The sequence below is a fragment of the Electrophorus electricus genome, chromosome 2 (assembly GCF_013358815.1).
Source record: "Electrophorus electricus isolate fEleEle1 chromosome 2, fEleEle1.pri, whole genome shotgun sequence".
In the NCBI taxonomy this organism is placed as follows: Eukaryota; Metazoa; Chordata; class Actinopteri; order Gymnotiformes; family Gymnotidae; genus Electrophorus; species Electrophorus electricus.
The window spans coordinates 11,755,142-11,778,681 of record NC_049536.1 but is presented as its reverse complement, the minus strand read 5'-3'; the positions used below and the strand labels follow the sequence as shown (position 1 = coordinate 11,778,681).

The following is a 23,540-nucleotide window of genomic DNA, read 5'->3' as shown; positions in this document are numbered from 1 at the left end:
AGAGTCGTCTCTCCACAGTCCCCTTTTTTTTCCCAGGACCCAGCTGGGAGTAAGAGAAACAAACACCACAGAACAATAAACAATCCTAAACATCACAGATCATTTGTTCTATCCTTTGACATGTTTGTTTTCATTAATGCCACTTCTTTGTGTCACCATGACAAATCATCAGGATAGATATACACACAGATACCTATACACACCAACAACATAAGAGATGTAAATTCTGGTGTTATGTTACATTTAACACAAAAATTTTTTTTTACAGAACACAAGTCAATGACCAGGCTGTGGTGAAGATAGGCAAATGGACACTTACAAGTTCCTTGATGTAAACGTCCGCTCTAAGCAGTAAATAGAGGCATGAGGCTAACCTAGACATGCAAAGGGAAACTGTGTAATGGGGCAAGTTTACAACATCTGCGATGTATCCCTCTTCATTTACTATCACCTTAACAATGATTTCTTTGTAAGAATAACCAAGAACACATTATTCCACTCTCAGCTTCTCTCAGAGTGAACCCCTGAAGGGAACGTGTAATACCCGGCTTGCAGTTCTGCCTTTTCTGTCATCGAGAGCGATTCACTGTCCACAGAATCATAGTATTATGCATGTTGCCACAAAACATTTTCATTGGTTGACTGAGCACAAAAGCAGCAGACTGTGGTTCATGAGTGTGTGCAGGCATGAGGCACAGGGTGAGTGTGCACACTGCCCACAGCATCACAGCCGCAGCACAAGCACGGTGCAGCTGGGTGTCTTCCATCTCCCTCCCCCTGTCTCTCTCTCTCTTGTGGAGCAGCGCTTCGGGCTTCCAGGTGATCACTAACTGCCTGACAGCTGCCTCAGAGTGCCTGCACTCCAATTAAGACCTGCCTTTGAGATGGGAGAATTAGGCCTATGGCCAAAATTCAGTGTGGGCTTCCAGGTTGTATGAGCTACAGGAGATGCAACAGGAGAAATGCAGAGGCAGTGGCAATAGTTTGGGACATTTTTTTAATCTCACACCACCTCCGACCACATCATGGCCACATGTATGTGGGAGGGGCACAATCTTCAGCTGGTACTGGCGCCATATACCATTTATTTTGAGTGGGAGGTTCACGATCACACGCGCACATACACACACACTCACACAGAGAAAGGACTAATCCAATATGTCAATTTCCCCTTCCCACACTCTTCTTTGGCTCACCAGTGGAGAATGTAATACCTGCAAAGGGATTCTGATCGCTCTCCGTGGCCTCCAAGGACAGCAAGCCTGCTTTAGAGAATTAATGTATTTGCCACAAAGCAGAGGAAGAGCAAGAGGGGGATCATTACTGCTCAGTATAAAGAGGATTAGCATTTAGTCAAGGCTTCTCAGGCTCTGAAGTGGAAACACAGATTAACCACCCCAAACTCTGAAGAAAAAAAACAAACAGAGACGTTTGGTTTCAACTATGTCCTGTAATACTCAGTCAAAAAACACTTCACTGGAAACAATTCAGGCTCCACTGTTAACTTTACATTTTGCTATAATGAGTCCAGTAGCAAGGCATTACGCATGAATATTTGCTTCCAAAGTTTTAAATTACAAAGAATTTAAATTGTAAGAGTCTAGGTCTTCAGTAACCATCTGTAATCCGACAATTACTGTAAATTGCATGTATAGTGCAGCATAATCCATGTGTTCATATGTTCTCAGATGAATGGCCTGGCTGAAGTGTTGCATCTGTACATGTTGCATCTGTCCATGTTTGGTTTGGAATTCCAGATAACGTAATGCCTGTACTCTAATGGCTAGAGCAGCTGTCTGACCCCTGTCAACACCAGTTTGTTACAGACACCAGGGCCACATCTCAGAGACTCCTTGACATCTCTGACCACTCACCCAGTACAAAGCCACCAGCTCTTCTGAGAAGCCAAGCAAAACATGGGATCAAATTTGTAGCAAAATTGTGTTTTGTCATCAGTGTGCATATATTGTATACTGAAGAAACACTGGATTTTAAAATACCAGATCTGTTGGTGATTGTTCTATCAGTAAATTATACATGTGAAACGTTTTCTTGAAAGTGTGATGACCATGGCGTTTTGGCGGGTTTTTCATGTGTGTTTTATTTTATCACACTCATGACTCTGAAAATGAATCTCAAAAAAAATCAATCAATCAATCAAAATAAAAATGTGTTCCTGTTACTAGCCTACATATTTGCATAGCATATACAATATAAACCCTATCTTACTTACACATCCCATATTCAGAACTCCCCCACCATCACCAAGAGGGGAAATACTACTGTACTCCTTGATAAAGCAATAAGATGAGTCCTCAGTATACCAGTATTAGTGTGACATCCAGTGGTGGACAGTAATAAAGTAGCTGGAATTCATTACTGGATTTATGTTTTTACACATTTGAACTTTACTAAAGCATTTCCATTATGAAGGCTCCTTATTTTCACTCTGGTCCAGTAAAATATCCTACTTTCAGTTCATTGATGTCTGAAACAACTGTCAATACTGTATGGGAGAAAAATAAAACTGTTCAAAATGTTTTATTTGTTTGACCTGTTACACATTTTATAGGCACTAGAAAGCTAGTTATCACTGAGCAGGTCCAGTTTTAGGTGTTCGTCAAATGTCAGACAGGCCTACGGTCTACTGTTGCATTGCCGTGTGGAGTTCATAGCACTGCTGCTTGGCCTTATCTGAGAGTTATGTGTGACGTACTGGAGCAAAAGCCACACAGCTCATGTTTCACAAATTGTTCACCAAAATAATATAATAAATATAACTCCCCAATACTTTTACTTTTGATACTATAAAGTATACTTATATGCAAATACTTTTGTAGTTGAATTTGAGTAGAGGACCTTTACTGGAATAACATTTTACAAAAGATTTCTACTTTCACTCAAGTCCAGAATTAATGTGTTTCATACACCACACTACATGAGACAGCAGACCTCTCACTCATGCATACACACACACACCAGCACATCCTAGCTGAGACACAGTGCTTACATTGACCATTTACTTGTGCATTTTATGTGGTAAGGAGATTACTTGGTTGACTTGATTTAATCAAAACCATTGACTGTCAACCATTGACTTTGTTGCTTGCATTGATTGGCTGCTAAGCCAGAGATTCACACCGATGCCTTTTAGTGAATGATAAAATGCTGATTGATTTGGACAGAAGGTCTGGGAATGCATCACATCATGGAGTATTGGTATAATTTACAAGATTAAAATATAAGACAGTAAGATTTTACATTTCATAGCTACATTACATTGTAACTATACTTTTAATTACAATGAAATACACTGAACAACACACTGATACTCTTTCATAATGGAAAACTAAGCATCCAAGTATAAAGAGTAGGCACAGAGTATCTATGCATTATACATTGTTACATCATTACTCTTTATATTACAGTGTAATTAATGGTATACTTACACTGGGTAAAGTTTTACTAAATGAAAGGGTGTATTAGAAAAACTACACTAAATTATTCCTTCACTTGATTTCAGAAGTAGATTTCAGTGGATGAAAAATTATGACAATAGGATTTTTTATTAGTTAGTTACATTATTGTTTGTTTGCTTGTTTGTTTGTTTTTAAAAAGCAAGTTTATGCGGAGAAAAGTCTCTGCAAGGTACACAAAAAGTAGACACAACCAAAAATGATAGAGGAGAAGGTTTGGACAGTAACTGACACCGCCTTCCTACCAAACCCTCTCCAGTGATCTCCTCTGACAAAGTGTCTGTGCAGTTCTGAGATGCGTTCTCTAAAATTTAATGTGACCAAGAAACTTGTCAGAAAACATCTGGCCAACCTGGAGAGAATACTGCCTTGTAAAATGTTTTGATGCATCATATGTCAGCATGGTATTGTTTGACTATGATGGGTTTATGGAAATTTCCTGACTAAAATAGCCTGGGGTGAGACTGGGGATTGGGGGTAGAGGGGTTAAGTGTGCATGGTTTGCTTTAGGCCAGTTGTGGCCAACCTGTCAGACCCCAAATAAATAGAGGCTGAAAAAAAATATCACTACAAGGAGCCACAAGCTATGCATTAATGCAAATATGCATGCAAACATCTACATGTACTAAATCAAATGCAACATTTTAGAACAAGTCAGACTTTTTCAACTTCGAATTCAAAGTTTTCTAAGATTCTTTTGGCATTCACTGCAATTCATGATCCCTTTCAAATTCTGACTTGCTACTCGGAGCAATTCCTTCACATGTGTATCAGTAAGAACACAGCAATGCATTGATTTTTATATGTTTCAGGGTAGAAAAAAACTGATTCACAAACATAGTTTGAGCAAAATATTGACAGCAGCTTGAGACCAGCTGAAATACTTCATATCAGACACGATTTTCCAAAACTCCAGGGCTCCCTCACTCACCTCAGTCACCTCTATCTGAGAAGCAGCTTTATCTGTCACCAGTAGGGCTTCAAACAATCTGAATCCGCAGCTAAAGGGTTAACAAGGAATGTAACCTTGATCTCCAAGGATGTAAAACCCACGAGGTTCAGAGAGCTCCAGCCTTAAAAATGGTACATTAATAAGTAGCTCTTCTTTTACTATACAGTTTTCTATTACTGAAATTATAAAAACTGCAGCTTGAGTAAATCAAAAGCCTCAATCAGTGTATTGCTGAAATAATACAATTTCTCAAGGTCTGAGTTCAATTGTGTCTCAAAATTGCACAGTTTATGTCAGATATTCTGTGTTCAACTATATGTCGTGACAATTGGGAGGATACCATTCATTACAAATATTAATTTTCATTGGCATCCATGAGGCAACTTTTCATAAATTGCTTTTCAATGCATGGTGACTGTTTCTGAATGTTTTGTTTCTGAATTTTTAGAACAGCTGGGACTGGCGTTAATGTTTAGCTTTACATTTCCTGGATACTGAGATGTTTTGACTGTTGGTTGAAGTTGGCCTACTAAAGAGAAAGCTGCACTTTGACTATGGCAACAAACTTTGTCTGCTTTGTTCCAGCCATGAATAAACTCACATAACTACAAGTATGCAACAAATTGTGCTATGCTTCATTGTATCATCAGACCTTTTATTCATATTAAAAATAAATATGTTTTAACAAAATATGTTTTCCTTAAGCAGCTTCCTTTCCTTTCACAAGAAAGAACCAAACTTTCTGTTTCCTCTAAAGACCCAGCTGGGCAGAATGTGATGGTAACAGTGTACTACAAAGGACATTTCTCAAATAGCTCAATTGGTTAGACATGACATAGTTACTATGTAAATCTTATTATGAGAAAGGTTGCTCACAATATTGTGTTTCACCTTTTTGCTTTGTCCGTGCTGTTTTCTGTGTGTAGCTTTTCCCCAGTATTTCTGTGTCAAAATGAAGACTTTGGAACACCTTGACAGGGATTTCTATTTAAACATTTCCCTTTGTTTGGCATGTCAGGGTGTGTGAAGATATTAGCTATATATTTTAATAAAATATATTAAAATATAGGGTGGCTCAAACAAAGCACACTGCTACCACTGAAATGAGCTTTGTATGCATCCGGAAGTTGGAATAGGTCTTCCTTTAACACCAAAAAGATAATGAATAATATAGTCACATAGTGTGGTTAATTAGAGCTAAAGGTGTGTGAGTAGAGTAGCAGAGAGAGCAGAGCAGTACAAGAGGGAAGGTCTCAGGAGTACTTCAGTTATACTCAACTCTGACCAGTAGGCCTCCATCTTGGCCAGGTTTTACAAGTTTATTCAAAAACAGACATTTAACCCATCATGGATTGCAATCACAATAACCTCAAAGCAGCTTCATACATTGCTCTGAAACAGCCATTAAAAACACAACAATCACAGCAGAATGCCAGCAAGCATTCCTTTCTCCTGAAGCTACCTACCATACATTGGCCACGGAAACAGACTTGGACTTTAAGAGTGCCCAGCATGTGTAATCTGAGAGAAGGAGCGGGAAACCAAAGTTGGGGTGGGGGGGTATTGCTAGGAGTAGGGAATAGTTAGCTTACTTAGAAATTCTTATGTGCATAGGAAGCCTGAATGTGAAGAAGAATTAAGGTTCAAAAATGCAGTGGAGGGAGTTTTTCAAAGAACCCTTAGAATTTTTAAATGCTTTACAGTTACAAATAATTTTTGCAACTTTACAGTTACAAATAATTTCATATACAATTTTCATATACACAAGTCTGAAAACTGGGGCTGAAAGAAAGAAAGAAAGAAAGAAAGAAAGAAAGAAAGAAAGAAAGAAAGAAAGAAAGAAAAAGAAAAGGAGTCTGAGAGATACAGAGAGAGAGATAGAGAGAGTGAAAGAAAAAGAATGGAAACATCTTGCTAGACAAATTTATCTATCTCTAGAGATAGAACAATGACATATAATATCCCAGCTAAATTATACATTTCAGCACTTTCAAATTTGAATTTAGTCATAGTCTAATTTCAGATTATAACATAACATTCTTAGACTATGCTGTATAGTTATATATACACAACACTCTGTTGTTCCTGTCACTGCTGTGAGAGGCTGAAATATTAGTGACAATATTCCAACATTTCTCTCAGCACAGTTATGTGGGCTGCAAACAAAAATTCCTGGCACAGCATCAGCTCATCTGTTCCTTTTGCTCAACCTCAGAGAACCTGCACATAATTCCACTCTTCAGAGACAGAGAGAGGGACAGAGGAAGAAACAGTGATAGAAAAAGAGAAGAGGAAGAAGAGAGAAAGCAGAACGAGAGAAAAATTGAGCTTCTTTTGGGGCGGTGCCGGGCAGGGCTGGGAGTGTGAGGGGTGTGTGCATGAGGGGCGGGAGGTGGATTCTCTGGCTGTTTTGCAGGGGGTGGAGGGGGGACTATCAGGCCCTGCTGGTCCACCCCCTCTATGAGAACAGCCCGTGAGGAGTGTCTGCTCACTAAACATAGGCAGTCCCGTGAATGGAAAGCTAGACGCGGAGACGCTTAGACGCACCAGCAACATGAGAAAGCTGCGCTTCTTCCTGTGTGCTGCTCTGGCCCTGCTCTACACGTCCCAGGGAAGCGACGGAGGTAAGGCATCTGAATAAGCCTGCACTCCAGAAATAACCTCAGCTTGAAGGCAGAGGGGACGGTTCTGGGGGCCTCGCGGGGCTCTGCTCCTGAGGCTCCAGCTCAAGTCTGAGGACTCTCCTGTGTCTGGGTTTTCATCTCAGTGAGCTATGCATGCTGAAGTTCTGTTTAACGAGAGGCACATAAGTCGCAAATAAGTGTGGAGTATGAATGGGCTACAGATAGCCGTGTGTGTGTGTGTAGATGGGTGTGGGTGTGGGTGTGGGTGGTGTGAGCATGTTTGTGCATATTATGAATATTTTAATAAGATGCATAATAATCACAAAACCATTTCACTGCGAGTTATACCATGTATGACTATGTACGTGACAAATAAATTTTGAAATAAACTTTGAAACTAATAAGATACTATTTTAATGAGATGCACAGAACCTGGCATAGCAAGTGTATGTGAGAGCACTCTGGCTTAAACATGAAGGTGGCAGAGAGTTGTGTTTGTGTGAAAGTTCATGAGAAGAGTTGTGTGTGTGGGTATGGCTGTGTGTGTGTGTGTGTGTGTGTGTGTGTGTGTGTGTGTGTGTGTGTGTGTGTGTGTGTGTGTGTGTTTGTGTGAGACCTGCAGGCATGCAGTTAAAGGTGGTCTCAGAGTGTCAGAGGTGTTGGGAGGTTTGTGTGTGAACGCAGTGAAAGGATCATTCAGACTTCAGTAGTGTCCCACCCAGAGAAGGCAAGAGAGAGTGAGTGTGAGGAAAGAGAGAGGGAGAGAGGGAGAGAAAGAGTGATAAGGTTGCCAGTATACAATGATTCCCCAGTGCTGCGTGCCTTTCAGCTGCAGTTATTCCCTCTCCCACTCTATTCCTCTGACCGACCCCCCCCCCCCCCTCCCCAACACGTTAAATACATTTCCGCCCAGGAGCTTGAGCGTGTGTGTATGGGAGGAGGGGATCTGGCATCCGGTGGCTCTGGCTTCAGAACAGCCAGGCTGAATGAAGAGAGGCTTTGAGCACTGCCAGAGGAGCACAGATCTCTACACAGCGCTCAGGCAAAAGCCTCTCCCTGAACTCTGCTGAGGTCGGCGTGCTTTTGTTAGTGTAGCACCCTCAGATCTTCCAAGGGACTCTGAGAGCTATGTGTTAATTACAAGGAAAGTTAAATGGGTATTAAAGTGGCCTTTATTGGGTCCTGAAGTCAGGCTTTGGCTCATTAAGGTGGCAGCAGATCACAGCACTGAGAGTGAGAACTGCAGCTGAGAGAGATTCTGGACCATTCCCATTTACCTTCTATTTTAGTCTTCCTTAAGCATGACTGACTGACTGAATGACTGACTGACTGACAGATAGAGTAGCAGGCCAGACATGCATACAGCACAACCACAGATCTGATGAATCTTTAGTCTTCTGCTAGGCGTCTGGGAGAATAAAATATTCATTGTGTGATGACTAAGCAGTCAAATGTCTGATGTGGTCAGAAAATGTGGTCTTACTGAATTTTGATGAAAAGCCATTTCCAAACTGAATGTATAGCTGCACCTCATGGTTTGTGCTACATTGATCATCATAGACAATCTCACACACACTCACCCATGGTCTGTAGTTGAATCTTCTATAATTACAAATGTACTTGTACAATCCTCAGTTACTCTCTCATCTCTCAGTCCTCTTTGTAGTGACCAAAGAAACACCACCCAAATAGGTCCTCAGCAAGTTAGTTTTTGAGGCTATACAAGGAGTGTATGAGAGAGAGAGAGAGAGAGAGAGAGAGAGAGAGAGAGAGAGAGAGAGAGAGAGAGAGAGAGAGAGAGAAAAGAAAGAAAGTACTTGGCAGGGTAAATAGTGTTAGTACAATTTGCTGCACATTAGATGAATAAACAAAATATTTGCATTTAGAAATTTACAAGATTAGTCTCTTGGTCTCCGTGGAATGCAAGAGAACTAGAGAGAAAGGTGCAAGTTAATGGGTGCATTCACACACACACAGGACAGAAGGCTGGAACATACAGCCAAACATTCATCTTTGCTAATCACATGCCACATGCTGGATCAGAAGTCTTGCACAAGAAGTGTACAAAAAGTCTTACTTCTGTGGTAGTAAATTGTGTCACACATGGATGTGTGAACCGAGAGACTGCGTGTGCATATAACCAGCAGCAAATTGTTAAAGCACTGTAGTGCCAAAAGAGATTCAGATAAATCTACATTTCTTGTTTGTCAACGTCCCTATCACCCCCTTGCCTGCAACTGAATGGCATGCCACTTTAAGCCAGATTTACATCACACTTGTTTGGATCACAATATTTTTTTTATTAAGATTCATACAGTTGTGCAAACACTGAAGGTGTCTATGCTTAAAAAATGGAATGTTCCAAGTTGCAGAGTCTCTACCAATGATAAAGTGAAATCAATGTTAAAACAGTTTAAAGCTCCTGGCCCTGGTTTAATGCAGGCCACTGGGGACTGGGGTTTATCTCCCTCCCCCATCAGTATCCAGCCTGCTGATCCCATGCAGTGCAAACCCGCCCAACCTAGGTGCTTCCCTGCTTTGACCTATGTGTGTGTTTACTTTAAAAGCAAAACTTACTGTGAAACACTATTTATCTCAAGATATCAATTTTTAATGGCACTGGAAACTGAGGGGAATGTTCTTTCTGCCACACAAAGAACAGAAAACAATGAGAGAATAGAGAGAGAGAGAGAGAGAGAGAGAGAGAGAGAGAGAGAGAGAGAGAGAGAGAGAGAGAGAGAGAGAGAGAGAGAGAGAGAGAGAGAAAGAGAGAGAGAGAAAGAGAAGGGGAGCAGGAGAGAGGAGAGGATTACTGAACTGGAAATAATATAGAGCCAGATGTCTGGAGCTTCTTATGTACTTTAGCTGTGTTACTGAAGACGTGACACATCAGTCCTCCTCACATGCTCTGAGAAGTACAGTTGTGTCAGTCACGCCAATAGAGAGGCAGACCTTGGGTGTAGCTCTCCACAGCCACGCTTACACTGAAACTGTGTCAGCACTGATTCTGGAGCTCAGTACACTCAAGCTCAGTTAGAGAGCAGTCAGAAATGAGAGAGTGACAACTGCAGATTCACTGGTGCTGTGAAGTGATTCAAATGCCGGTGCATTGGGCTGGTCAGGTGCATGTGAACTGCCAACTGGAGCTGACTATTAACTATTGAATGACTGTTATCTACTGACTAACTACTGAGTACAGACCAACTACTAAATACTGACTAACTACTAACTACTGAGAACAACCAAACAGAGCTGACTACTAACTACTCAAGCATAGTAATCACCTATAATTAAACACAAGCTGTATTTAAACATGAGCCATTGATATATTGAATGTTTTAAAAACATATCCTTTGAATCTAATACATAACCATAAATAGATTTTAAAATTAGATGGAAAAATAGAGTAGACATTTTGTCCATGGACAGAACTAAATGTTACATAGCTGTCTTCTTGTTTATCTGCACTTGAGCCCCTGATAGGCAGAAGTGCAAGGTTATCATCTGCACAGATAACATATTCCCTCTTTTCAGGCACAGAACAGGAATGACTGGTGGGAAGGTGACAGTGTGTATACAGCCATGCAGGCAGACCAGTGCCAAGAGCCAGTCTTAATACTCATACCACAGTTCACCAAGCGCTTATAACCAGCGCTGAAGACATTTACAGAGGCTTCCTGAAGCCTACAGCTATGGGGGAGAAACATGATTAAATAAAGAAATACTGTAACTAATTGTAACTGATGCAATGTCTATATGGGAGATGGTGCTGTAGATAATAATAACCACAGGACTTTGTGTCTCAACCTTATTGTGTCACCTCTCAGGCTTGATAGTCTAGGACCCAAAAAACATTAAAAGAAAACTCATGGACTCATGAGAAAACTCATAAATCCCTGTAGATTTAAATCATTGCAAACTATATACAAAATATCTAAAGAATCATATCTAAAAAACAGAAAGTCAAACTAGGTGTATAACATCATGGTGGGTTTAGAATAAAATAATCTAGAAACCCCCAAAAACTTGCTTTCCTACAAAATGTATTAAAGCACTTCTTCCCCAACTCCCTACCAAAAATAGAAACTGGAGAAAAGGCAAAAGAAAATGACACCCACCCCTACAATGCCAGACGAAGAAAGCATTAACCGAAAAAACAGTTCATATACACTTTCAAAACCCAAATGATGATTTCAAAAGGGACCTGTATTCCTCATATCTATCTTTCAAAAGACTTGAGATAACAGCTCTCAGTACTACTCGTGGCTCCAGTTAAGTATTACTGTATAATACAATGTATCTGAGTAACACTCAAGGCCTCATATAAACAGTCTATGAATGTAGCTTCAGTACAAACTCCTAAGACCCCATCTGAGAATCTACAAAAGTAGCATTAAGTGCATAAGTTCATAAGGTCCTATCAGAGCACCTATGACAAATAGCATTAAGTACAAGTTCATAGGGTCCTTTCAAAGAACCGACAAAGGTGTGTCTACCGTGACCGTGTGGTGACTACCATTCACCACAGGACACTGGCACACATGAATCACAAAAATATAGAGTCAGTCATCCCATCGTCCACACAGGGGAACGAGCTTGTAAGGGCATAAAGTTGTGTGATGGATAAACAAGCATCTCGCTGGGCAGCTCCTCCTACATTGGTCCCTGCGAAACAAAATCATCACAACAGAAACTGCACAGGTGACAACCGCACATTTTCAGATCAACAGAACGTCCAGGGACATAAAACTAGGGTTCGATTTCAGCAAAACGAAGTGTTTGTTTGTGTGTGTGTGTGTGTGTGTGTGTGTGTGTGTGTGTGTGTGTGTGTGTGTGTGTGTGTGTGTGTGTGTGTGCACGCATGCATGTGCATGTATATGCGATGTGTGTGCGTGTTTGACTCTGCACTGAAGGGATGTTCACCAGCATATAAAGAGTCTGATTCCGCTTTAGTGTCACAATTCCCTTTTAGATGAGAATCCATTTTTAGGGAAGCCAAATTTAAATATTTCAAAAAATTCTCTCTTTTGTAAAACACTACTCTGACTGTATTCATAAAAGTTCTTTGGACTAAGGTTCATCGTAAACATGCTGATGAGATGAGAAATGGATGAACCAAGGGCAAATAAATACCATCTTATTCCTTTGAAAAGGTTTATTGGTGGTTCTATCATCTAAAATAAAATAGAGAAGTAAATACTGATGTCATACAATCAGATTATGTGTGTACTGCTGTACACGGTTTGGGCTGGGTATGTTCATAATTCGGTTTCGTGTATTGGTACATTGCAGTCCAACTGTGGCTGTGATTGAATTAGACTGAAATTTCTTGTGTTGGTGAATAACACAGCTGGCCTTCTAGTGCAGTGCTGCTGTGAGTGGAATCCCTCAGAGGGAAGTAGAGCTGACTCACCATCAGCAAATTGGAAAGGGGATGGCCCAATATTATAAGGCTTTCCTAAAAGAGGAACTGTTTCGCCGGACGTCTGCTAATACGAAAACTGGGCGATTGCCCACCGCCCTGATACTCTCCATGATTTAACGCCGAGCGTTTTTTTCCCTGCCAGCAACATCACATGGAACAACGTGAGACATAGTTGTGCCTGTTGCTTAGTAACAGTTTGGACAGTAGCTACAGATCTGATGCATTTGAGACAATACTGGGTATCTGCTAGATTCTGAAATAAAATCCAACTGAATACAAGGAACATTCGTAATTCGTAATATGTTTCCGCTCTGGATGCATGAACACATCTGTGCTGCAAGAAGTTATCTCGGGTCATGGAACCCCTCTCACTTTTCTTTCTCACACAAGAATTACAGTATTTTGTTTTGATTAGAGACGCTTCTTTGACTACACTAAATGGGAATCTAACACCGTTGTCCCATGACTTCGTTTGGCACTGAGAATGGATAACAGATTGCTTCCCACACAGCAGTAACGCGCAGCTGTTAGCTTGCGTCCGCGTCAAATCTTCATCCGGAGGTAAAGTGTTTTGGGAACTATGCGAGAGTCAATACACAGACGCTCCACAGAGATGCAATCAAGCAGGGGAAAGGGACAAGCTCCCATCCTTTCCTAAAAGAGCGGCAAGGATAAATATAGCTGAATCGTGTACGGAACGCCGTGCCTTGGTGGCTGGGAAAACGAGAGGGAAAGATGGGTGCGGCAAGCCAGAGCTCACAGTCACTCCTGTGTTCTTGGCCAGCGCTGTGTCGTCATCGCGAATGCATGAGGGCTTAAAATAAACGGGAGAAAACGGCAGACCGAGAGGGTAGTTCTGGGGAGGGCAGGCTGCTGAAATCTGTCTGGCCTCTGGCACAAAGCAGCCTCTCTGTCTGCGAAACAGACGCCTCCCAGTGCTGCTTTTTATACAAGCTCTTATAGTTAGACGGGGTCTGATTTGGGCTGTCCCTAAGCATGGTTGGAGGACGTTTGCTAAGTTAGCTCACATCAGAGCCTCTTCAAAAGTTTGTAAAGAGGGCGTGTCCACAACTGTCCTTAGCGGAATAAACTATATGATCCAAAATCAAAAACAAATTTTCACCAATCATTAAGCTGATGAAAGAAGGTGGTAGTTTCACTATGCACACAGATGTTGTAGGAGCCTATAAGAGACATAGCAGCTATTCGTCAGGTTTGAGGCAATAGGGTGCTAGCGTTTGAGGCTGTGACCAGACCCTGTATGACTGAGTACCTTTCAGCGATTTCTTCAAATAAATGTTTGCTGGCATCTGGCTTGCTTTCAATGCTACATAGCCATATGTTATGTAGGCTCATTAAGAGTATATAGTCTTTATTGTTTGCTATTTTTTTCAGCAAGACCATGTCTCTCATCCATCATCTTTACTACTCATTTTTCTCAATGTCCCTAGTAGTCACAGAGATGTAAAACTAAACCTCAGTGAACTGTTAACATCCAGGGATATTAACTTGTATTTTATAATACACATTATGCATGTAGAGAAGTAATTTTCTCCAAGATAATCCAATGTAGCCTCTGTTTGTGGGTCTGTACATGAATTCATTAGACATGTTACATTAAATCACCCCCATTGCTCCAACAGTTAAAAAAATATGCTATTATAAGGCAACATTGTCAGGGTTAAAACCTACAAAAATTGCATGAATGCATAAAGAGCATTAAATTTGTGGGGACTGAATCTTATGGCAGTGTCTCTGAACTCACACATGAATGCATTCTCACCCTTCACTCAAGAAGCAAAGAAAGATGAAAATGATGGTTATCTCTTGCATTGCGTGAGCAGTCATGCATAGATGAAATTCCTCCACTACAATCTAAAAATGGATGAAATCGTTTGCTTCTCCAGTGCTACAACGGCCCTTAATCTTTGACCTTTATTTTGCCTACCTTCTCCAACAACCCACTAATACTGCAAGTAAAGGGGGAAAGAAATGCCAACCTCAATCTTCAGCTCGTTGTAGACTCTTGCATCATGTAAGCAGAAGTACAAATTAGATCTGAATTTAAAACAGCCGGCAAAATAATTTAGTGTGTTGACAAATCCCAGCAACTGAGCATGCGTAAGTCAGCTAGCAAGTGTGTTGCATTATAATGGAGAACATAAATCAGTTCTGCAGAAAGCAGTCTCTCCAAAACCACAAAACGTCCTCAGCAATTGCATCGGTTTCAGGCTGCATGACAGAAAACTACCCCAGTCAAACGCATCATGTTATCAATTTCAGTTTTGCAAGAAAATCACAAAACATAATTCTTTGGGGCATAAGGACAACCTGGGCTTCATTTAGAACATAACAAAAGCAATTTAGGTAATGTTTAAAATGGGCATTGAAGGCTTTATCAAAGGCCTTGGAATAATGTAATGTAACAAAAATAATTGTATTACTATGCAGTTATGCAAACATACAGTGTGCAGGTCAGTACTGACCACATGAATGATAGCTGATTACGATGGCCTAATTTTGTAACATATAATTCAATTGACCATACAATTGGTCAGTCCTAATTCAACAGACACTGTGATTGGTCAATTATGATTTTCTGCTTCTAAAAGCAGTGAATTACTTTCTGCAGCTCTCTGCACACTCTGGGCCTTGCATACCATCAGACTCTGTGGCTCAAGGAATCATTCCACCCACAACACACATGGACCTCTTCCATAAGATCACTCACACACCTTTCACTTCCTCTTTGTGACACTAAAAGTAATATCACCTTTGCATTAGAGAGTAGAGTGATAAAAACAAACATGGCTCACTGACCAAATGTTCGATTAGGCTGATTCAAAAAGGTACCGTGGTCCATCAGAGATTTTGGAAACCAAAAGTTACTTAGGATTATCCATGTTTCTTTTTTTTTTTTCACTGTAAAGGTTGAACAAAATGAATGTAAAGTTGAAATTTGATCAGAATTTGAGCTATGAGCTCATGGACACCTTTCCAGTGCTTCAGATGTTACTGGTTATTTGGAATAGAATAATCAGGCAGTAGCTGTCATGTATGACTGTGTAAACTGATGAGAATTCCATAGGCTTTCTACGGTTCACAGACTTGGGTTTCAATGTTCCTCAAATATTCTGATAAAATATCACATATGCTTCACACAGTCTTAGACTCTTGATTTTGTTCATAAATATGTAGACGTGTCCTTGCTATGCATCATACTGCATCAGAGGTCAGAGGTTTTAAAGCTTTGACTGAAATAGTGACTTCACGTTCAGTGCGAAGCCTTTTTCTGTCACCTTCACATTCAGGTTATGAAATTCTAGTATTAATAAAATAAATCCAGGATACTAATGTGCACTATAATCTAGTGTAATCTATGGTTTGGGTTTAATCCATTGCATTGTCTAAGGAATATATGTAATAAATATAAGTTGTTTGTCCTTGTTCATAACATTTTACCTAATGTCAGTATGAATGTGAATGTTGTGGTGTAACCACCCATGTGTTTGCAATAAATACTCAAGACTGAGCTCCAGTCAGCGCTGCAGCTGCTGAGGTGACTGCTGCTTTCTTTCACTGGTTTACAGTGCAAATAAGACATTTGCCTACAACCTGTGCTGTATATTCAAATGTCTTCTTAGCATACAATAATGTTTCAAAACATAGTCAGGGCAGTGCAAGTTTAGTGGTTAAAGTACTTGATTTGTATTTGGAAGGTTGCTGGTTCAACCCCCACCACTGCCAAATTGTCACTGTTGGGCCCCTGTGCAAAGCCTTCAACCCTCAAATTGTACTCAGTCTTAATTCCAAAGGTGTTTGCTCATTTTAAATATTGTGCTTTGTCTAATAGCAACATGTATCATATCTGGAATAATGTAAGCTTTCTGGTATCTATGTAGCTTTTTTAATATGTGACATGAGAGGCTGTTAAAAGAAGATGATATTGATAAAAACCGTTACATAAAAAAGTGTTACAGGGCTGTATCGTTGTCAGGGGTGGTAAGAGTCAGTGTTAGCACTGCAGACAGCCAACGCCCTTAACCCAGAGCCAAACCATCTGGCAGCTCAAAGGGAGCCCAGTTGTGGAAAGAACTGTTACTCAAGTACATCTTACTCCGTTTGGCAAAAGCCCTCTCCTTTTTTGGTAGGTTTTGATTTAAATTTTCTTCACACTCTTTCCCCAATGTTCTTTCCACATGTTTTCAGGGACCTGTAGTTTTTAAAGCCGGGGTATTTTTCTAGGACAAAGGTTCTTTCTTGTAGCAGTCCTGTAAAAATATATTTTGCTTGTTTGCTTTCTCATGCAATTTTCCTTTTGCCCTGCTGAGTTGCTCCTCCCATCTGAGGTGGAATCGCCTGGCATGGCATAAAGGATTTAAAAGGAACACTCTTCCCAAGGTTCCTGGGCCACTCTGAGCGACTCTAGAGTCTGGATAGAGCAGTCAGTTAACACAGGAGTATGCTCCCAGGAGCCTCCTTGGGCCGCTGGCGCAGTTACACGAGTGTGTTTTCTGTGAGCACCTGTCCTAATGACTTAATTGACTCCAGCACCCACACAGCCTTGATGGAGCGTCAGGGCCCTCAGTCATGCCACGTACCTGCAGAAGCACATATTAATAGATGAACTGACAGAGCCCTCTAGAGACAGGGAAGTAAGTGAGAGGTTGTGTTCTGGTGCAGGCACACACACATATATGCCCACCCACATCCTCATGTGAACTGCCTTTCAAAGTGAATGCATGCCTAATGGCTTTACTTAATGCATGTCTGTGTGAGACTGCAAGCTTTCTAAAGCTCTTCACACATTCTGCTCTGACTCTGGAGGGAAGGGGGGTCACAGATGCACACACATGAAAGCACATCAACTATACTGTTTCCAGACCTGCTCCACGGAGCATCTAACATACAATATGAAGCCCAAACACACACCACACATCCTAGAACTTGAAAGAACAAGGGAACTATTGACATTTAGATAGCAAAGTTAAGGTTCTTTTTTTTTTGTCTGTTGATAGGGTGTTGTTAAGTTGTGGGAGTTACATTTTGCTCTCACCAAGTGAGCCTTTGTGACCTTGTGTGCATTCACATGGAGTGCGTACATTTGTGAGCTCAAGCTACTGTGTGAGTGGTTGTATGTAGCTGTGTGGTTTGCTTAGGCCAATGGAGCATCTGCACTGAAAGAGCAGTGGAAGGGTGATGCTTTCGGACTGTGGTCTAACATACATGCAAACACACTCCAAGAATCCTGCTTGGCATTAATGGTGATTGAATGCACTCAAAATATGTTCTATCTATTGACCAAGGCCCAAGAATCCTTCTTACTGTGGGAGGCCAGTGTATGTGAGAGGTTCCTACAGCATTTTGTGGTTAGGGGGCTTGCTGAAGAAAGGGCGAACACAAACTACGATGACACAGAGCAACTGGCCATAAAACAAGCTGGCTGATATTCTACTGTCTGTACTGACATGTTCACATAGCAGAAACATGAGCAAGAAGAACTGGTGATGATGACTATGAGCACAGCATTAGCTTCTGCAGGCAGGATGTGCTAGTGGGTTTAGATCTCACAGGATTGTACAGAAAGTCTGTGAAAAATTAACTGACATCTCCTTTCCTGCTCAAAGCTTCACGTTATTTCACCACATATACCCCCTTACATATATCAGCCTGGATGGCATTGGATATATGTAGTTCTCTCCATTTATTTGTAGTAGAATAGGTTTTAGTGCTGGGTTCAAGAGCTGTGCTCAACTTTCCTCAGCTAAAGAGCTGAGTGGTCCATAATGTGGGGTTTTCTGCTTGAGCACTGAGCACCATGTCATGCTGGTCCTCCAGAAATATGATCAGGGCTAGATGACAAACATTCAGTTGGGTCATCTGCAAGTTATAGATTTCATATTGCCGATTTTGATTGCATATATTCAATATTGCCTCTTTTTTTCAGTGTTAACAAGTGAACTGACCCGCATGAATTTTATCATTTGAGCGCCATTAATGGTTTCAGTTACAGTGGGCATTTGCACTCTGACTCTGAATTCAGAATATGTGCATGCTTTCTTCTTCAGGGCTTCCACCTTTAACACAGATCTAGATGTACAAGAATATTGCTGGCAAGAACACTGTACCAGGTTACTCCTGATAACCTCTTGTTTAAAAGGCATCGCCATGCTTTTGGACTTTTGTTTTTGCACTCAGGCAGTTTGTTAGGCCAGTAGAATCTACAGCAGGTTTTTTGGTAGCTGATTTCCCCAGCGTGGGTTTATCTCTGTCTCTAGGGTTATGGGTAGACTTTCTCCTGCTAACCACTCTAATCCATGTTTGATGAGGGCAACAGCTAGTGTGATAAATTATGCTGCATCTGAAGGAATGTCGGTGTGGGCCAGACTGTAGGTAGAGGATCTGCACACTTCTGTGACTTTAACAATATGGTTTCTGCTAGCTTCTTTCACTCCACGTGTCATGGAGCTTTCTAGCACAAAGAACAGCACTCTGCTGTTAATGGTTCCAAAATGTGACCCTACAGCACACACCAAGGGTAGATTCATGAACCATGGTATTAATTCTTTGCATGAAAAGTTTTTAGGTCAGTTTCTAATAACTCTATTACATTTTCTTTACTAACAACCTACAAAGCATAAGTATTTGACAACTCTGTTGTGTCAGTCTGAACAACTCTTTAATGGTTCCATTACACTTAGGACTTCCCATACATCATCATATTAAGAAATCTGGAAAATGTTTCTTTCAGGGGGAGGGTGGATACTTTAATAAACTATTTTAAAGAAAGGACATCATACCCCTAAAAAGAGTACATACAGGAGACAGAGTTATACTATAACAGACAAAATTAACTTATCTAGTTAATTAACAGATCTGATCAATATGATCTAGAAATTTGTAATATAAATTTATGTTTTACTCACCAAACTTGGAACTTACTTGTAGTATTAGTAAGTCTGGCACCAGTACACAGAAGGCATGAGATTTATCTTTCCTAGTCTTTGAATGGAAAGGATGCGCTGACCAATGAGAACTGAAGTCATTTTTCTTTTTGGTATGTTCACACCACTGCAAGCATCCTAACTGACTAGTGTTTAGAGCATGGAGTGCCTGTGGTTAGCTGGTAGGTGAGGAACAAGGTGATTTGATAAACCAATGAAATACAAGGTGTTTTTGACAGGCATGTGATCCAGTGACACAAGAAAATAATATTGATTACTGGAAAGAAAGTACCACTTAATTCTAGAAGGATGATAAATAGGTGTTCTGCCAGACAGATACAAAGCTGATAAACTGGATTCGCTGGCCTAAAACCAGACCTCTGGCCATTCCACTCAAGATTGTGCCTTTGCTGATGCCAAATCTGTGATATCACAAACTCATCTTTAGTCAAAAAAACAGATAATCTGTCATAATCTCAATGTGTGCACTGTTTTCACTGAGAGTCAGGCTAGGCTGAGATAAAGCACACAGCAATGTAGCGTGTTGAATCAACAGGCTGAGAGTGGCAGAAGCTGCCGATCTGATTCCTCTAAATGAATGCTAATGAATCTGACTGAAAGCCTGTCCTTTCCATCTTGTCCCCCACTGACACAGCCATACCTCAAAGCCTCCCATTAAGCAACCGTGAAATTAGAAATCACAAATGAGAGGTAGAAGGCATTGCTGTTCCAACAGAGGACTCCTGAATGCAGTGAAATGCACGTTCAGTAGACATTTTAATAACATTAAAGAGAGATTAGCAAATTGGTTCCTTGTTTTGTTTGTGGATAAGTGATGTTTATTAAGTAAGGTGCTTTAACCTCTTTATGAGAAAACATGTTTTATGATCACTTCTAGAAGCACAATGAAAGTCAAGCTAGCTGTAATGATATGCCGCATTATAGCTTTCACTAATTTTCACTAATATAAATTTTTGTCATTAAAAAAAACAGGGTGATGTGTGGCAATAGATTCTGTGTAATATGATGGAATATGCAGAATAGAAAAGTTTATATGTGGTTTGTTAACTGTAAGACAAAATCTGCTTCTTACATACGTAACCTTCAGATTTTAAATGTGTTCACAGAATGTGACTCATTTCTGTGTTATGTATGTGCAGATATGTACGTATATATTATTGACACTAGTTGTTGACATTAGTTACCAATGTGCCTAATATATATGGTTGTGTCCTAGCCAGTTTTCAATTGTGTTTGTGTTTTTTACTATTTTGAGCGGTTTGAGTTGAGTTTGAGTTAACAAGGTTTTTTCTTTAAATCACTTTACATCCACAATTTTTCACAAAATATTCTTATCATGGATGCTCTTATAAAGTCTCTTTCACAGGGAGGTTTTAGAGGTAGTTCTGTTGAACCCTTCACAGGCTGTCTGTGGAGGCATACGATGTGTGAGGTACCACTGAATCAGTGTTCCTGCTCTTTCTGAAGGACACCGTCCATACACTGCACAGTAATGACATATGCGAGAGAGAATGATCACCCCAATAACACTGGAAAAAAATAGTAGGATGTCACACAACACAGTCTTTACAGAAGGTCAGCTGACATTTTAAAGGCAAATATCTCATCAATGTTATGGCAAACCAAATGTTTCAGGATTTTTTTTCAACAGACATGGTAAAAAACAGACAAAATAAAAATACCTTGAAGCTTTTTTTTTTTTTAGTTTAAAACCACCATCTAAACTCAGATAAATGTATCAACCCAAAAATAAAAGGTCAAACGTGTGATTGTATTTTTCTCCACATCAGATTAAGTCAATTTAGTTCAATATAATACAAAATATGTACATTAGTGGGATTATCCAGGAGTTTTTCCATGTCTTGTGACTTGTGAGGCATTTTTATCACTGGAAGTCATAGTCACACATGTGAATAGTGTGCTGTATTACTACAAGCTGAAGGGGTTGGAAATGGAGCAGAGAAGAGCAGGAGGCTGATGACTCCTGTGGGAGGTGAAACCGGCCCCATATTACTGTGAAAAACTGCCTCTACACTATTGCCCTCTTTCAAGCCTTCCTTTATGTTACATATTAGGACAACAGCCATCACCTACATCACTCATGGCAAAGTCATTCATATATTTGGGAGAGAAGTCCATCTTTAGCTCTCAGTATTAAAACAACACAAAATCAGACTGGACCATATTAACTCTACCTTTGCTTTCTTTCCCAAAGTGCCCTCACTAGTCCTGCCTTCCTGCCCCAGTTTCCACCCCTTATCCCGTCCCCACCTTGTTCCTCTGCTCCCTACCCTTACTTATCCCAGTGAAGTACACTGCCAAACACAAATCCACCACAGACTAACAAGAATGTCAATATTTTGAGGTTGCAGAGTACAAAAAAATCCCATCTACCTCCAGAAGGGTCCTGCCAGAGTGAACATATTCACCTAAATAAAGCTGCAGGCTTGCTCCTCTTGTATGCAGAGCTGTCTTTATTGATGTGCTTTTTATGTGCGTATGTGGGGCAGCCAACTGCAGGCTATATGCATACGTCACCTCCCTAATCACTGGAGCACCTCTGTTTCTGTCAACCTGCTAATCCCCTCCCCCCACCAGAGCACCGACGCCTGAGCCCCGGGACTGACGCCTGGCCTGTTTAACAGATGGAGATATAGTAGGCCAAGGAAATTCTTAGATCACACGTAAGACGTCTTTCAGATCCCCATGTAGATATTTTCCCTGAGCAATAGTTGTTCTTCCCGAATGTGGTATTCTGTCGCAACCCGCACAGCCATGTTTATGAATTTTTGTTAAGGCACATTATAGACTAATTTGACTGTGTCAGAGCAAGCAAATATCATTTGCCACCTGATCGCAAGGATGTCTGAAGTAAATCTGTGATGTTGGCAGCAAGGAGGGGGCGAGAGGCAAGTGAAAAGCGACAGAATCTTTATTCTCCATAACAGCTCGACTCGAGCGAACCCGACAATAAAAAGCAGACAATGCGATGGTAACAACTTGCTGTGTAGAATAAATGCAGGACTGAAGGGCGCTTGAGAGCAGGTACAGGTGATGGACTACTGGCAATGCTAAGCACCGACGGCAGGTACCTACGGGCCTAAATAGTGAGGACACCAAAAGAGGGCAAATTAGGAACAGGTGTGTGCAATAACTAATAAGTGGGTGATTGGGACTGTGGCAGATGTGTGTGTGTGTGTGTGTGTGTGTGTGTGTGTGTGTGTGTGTGTGTGTGTGTGTGTGTGTGTGTGTGTGTGTGTCGGCGTGTCCTTTCTGCGTGTCCTTTCAGGGTGCCTGGTGCACCGTAACAGAATCCTTCAGTCGATCGGCTCAGGGGACTCAACAGCAGCAGAGACTCTTAGTGCAAGCACACCAGAGCATTCAGCATACAGAGCTTATTATAATCATGTAAATGTTCTTAATTTTAACCTTAAGGAAGCATTTTTCTTCTCTGAGGATTTACTTCAGTGCATGTGTTATCTGATGCAGCACAGGCAGGTTTGAACAAGAATCTGATCATGAAGAGAAAAATTAAGATGATGTGAACATACTGTGAAAACAGTATGCTAATTAATAGCATACAGAAAAGAGATTAAGAGAAGAGAGATACGAGAGGGGATTCCATATGACTCCATGATAAATTTTAACTGGGATGTTTGTCATGATCTAAACACTTACATTTACTTCAACCCAGCGATGGGGAACTCTGGCTGAATAATGGTGATTTAAAATACCCCAGTAATGGTGCCAGGAGTGTAAACTATTATTAAATTATTTTCTTACTGCATCTTTGAGCTCCTCTTTGTAATATGGTGCCAAACTAATAGGAGGGGCGGGGAGGAATGAAAGAGACCAAGAAAGCAAATAAAAATGGTGAGAGTTGGAAATGAGCGGCTGTCACAAGTATGCAGGGGATCTCTCTAGGGGATCAGCAGCCGAGTACATATTTAAACCATTAACATGAGTGTGGCAGCAGAGAGCGTGCTGGATCAGGAGTGGTGCCAGCCTACGGAGACTGAACTGCAGGCAGACTCCAGCTGAGGCCTGATTCACTCACGCCTTGGCCTGATTAAACATGCAAATGTGAACAATTCAAGA

The 23,540-nt window shown here is 40.8% G+C and overlaps 1 protein-coding gene across 1 annotated transcript in view; it reads left to right on the top strand.

The window, feature by feature from the left end:
- The first annotated feature begins 6,938 nt into the window (after positions 1–6,938).
- The window catches only part of cspg4 (chondroitin sulfate proteoglycan 4), a 45,414-nt gene continuing 28,812 nt past the window's right edge, over positions 6,939–23,540 (top strand). Inside the window, 1 exon segment of the mRNA XM_027004064.2 lies at positions 6,939–7,052. Coding sequence (XP_026859865.2) covers positions 6,983–7,052 — 70 coding nt within the window. The 5' untranslated portion in view covers positions 6,939–6,982.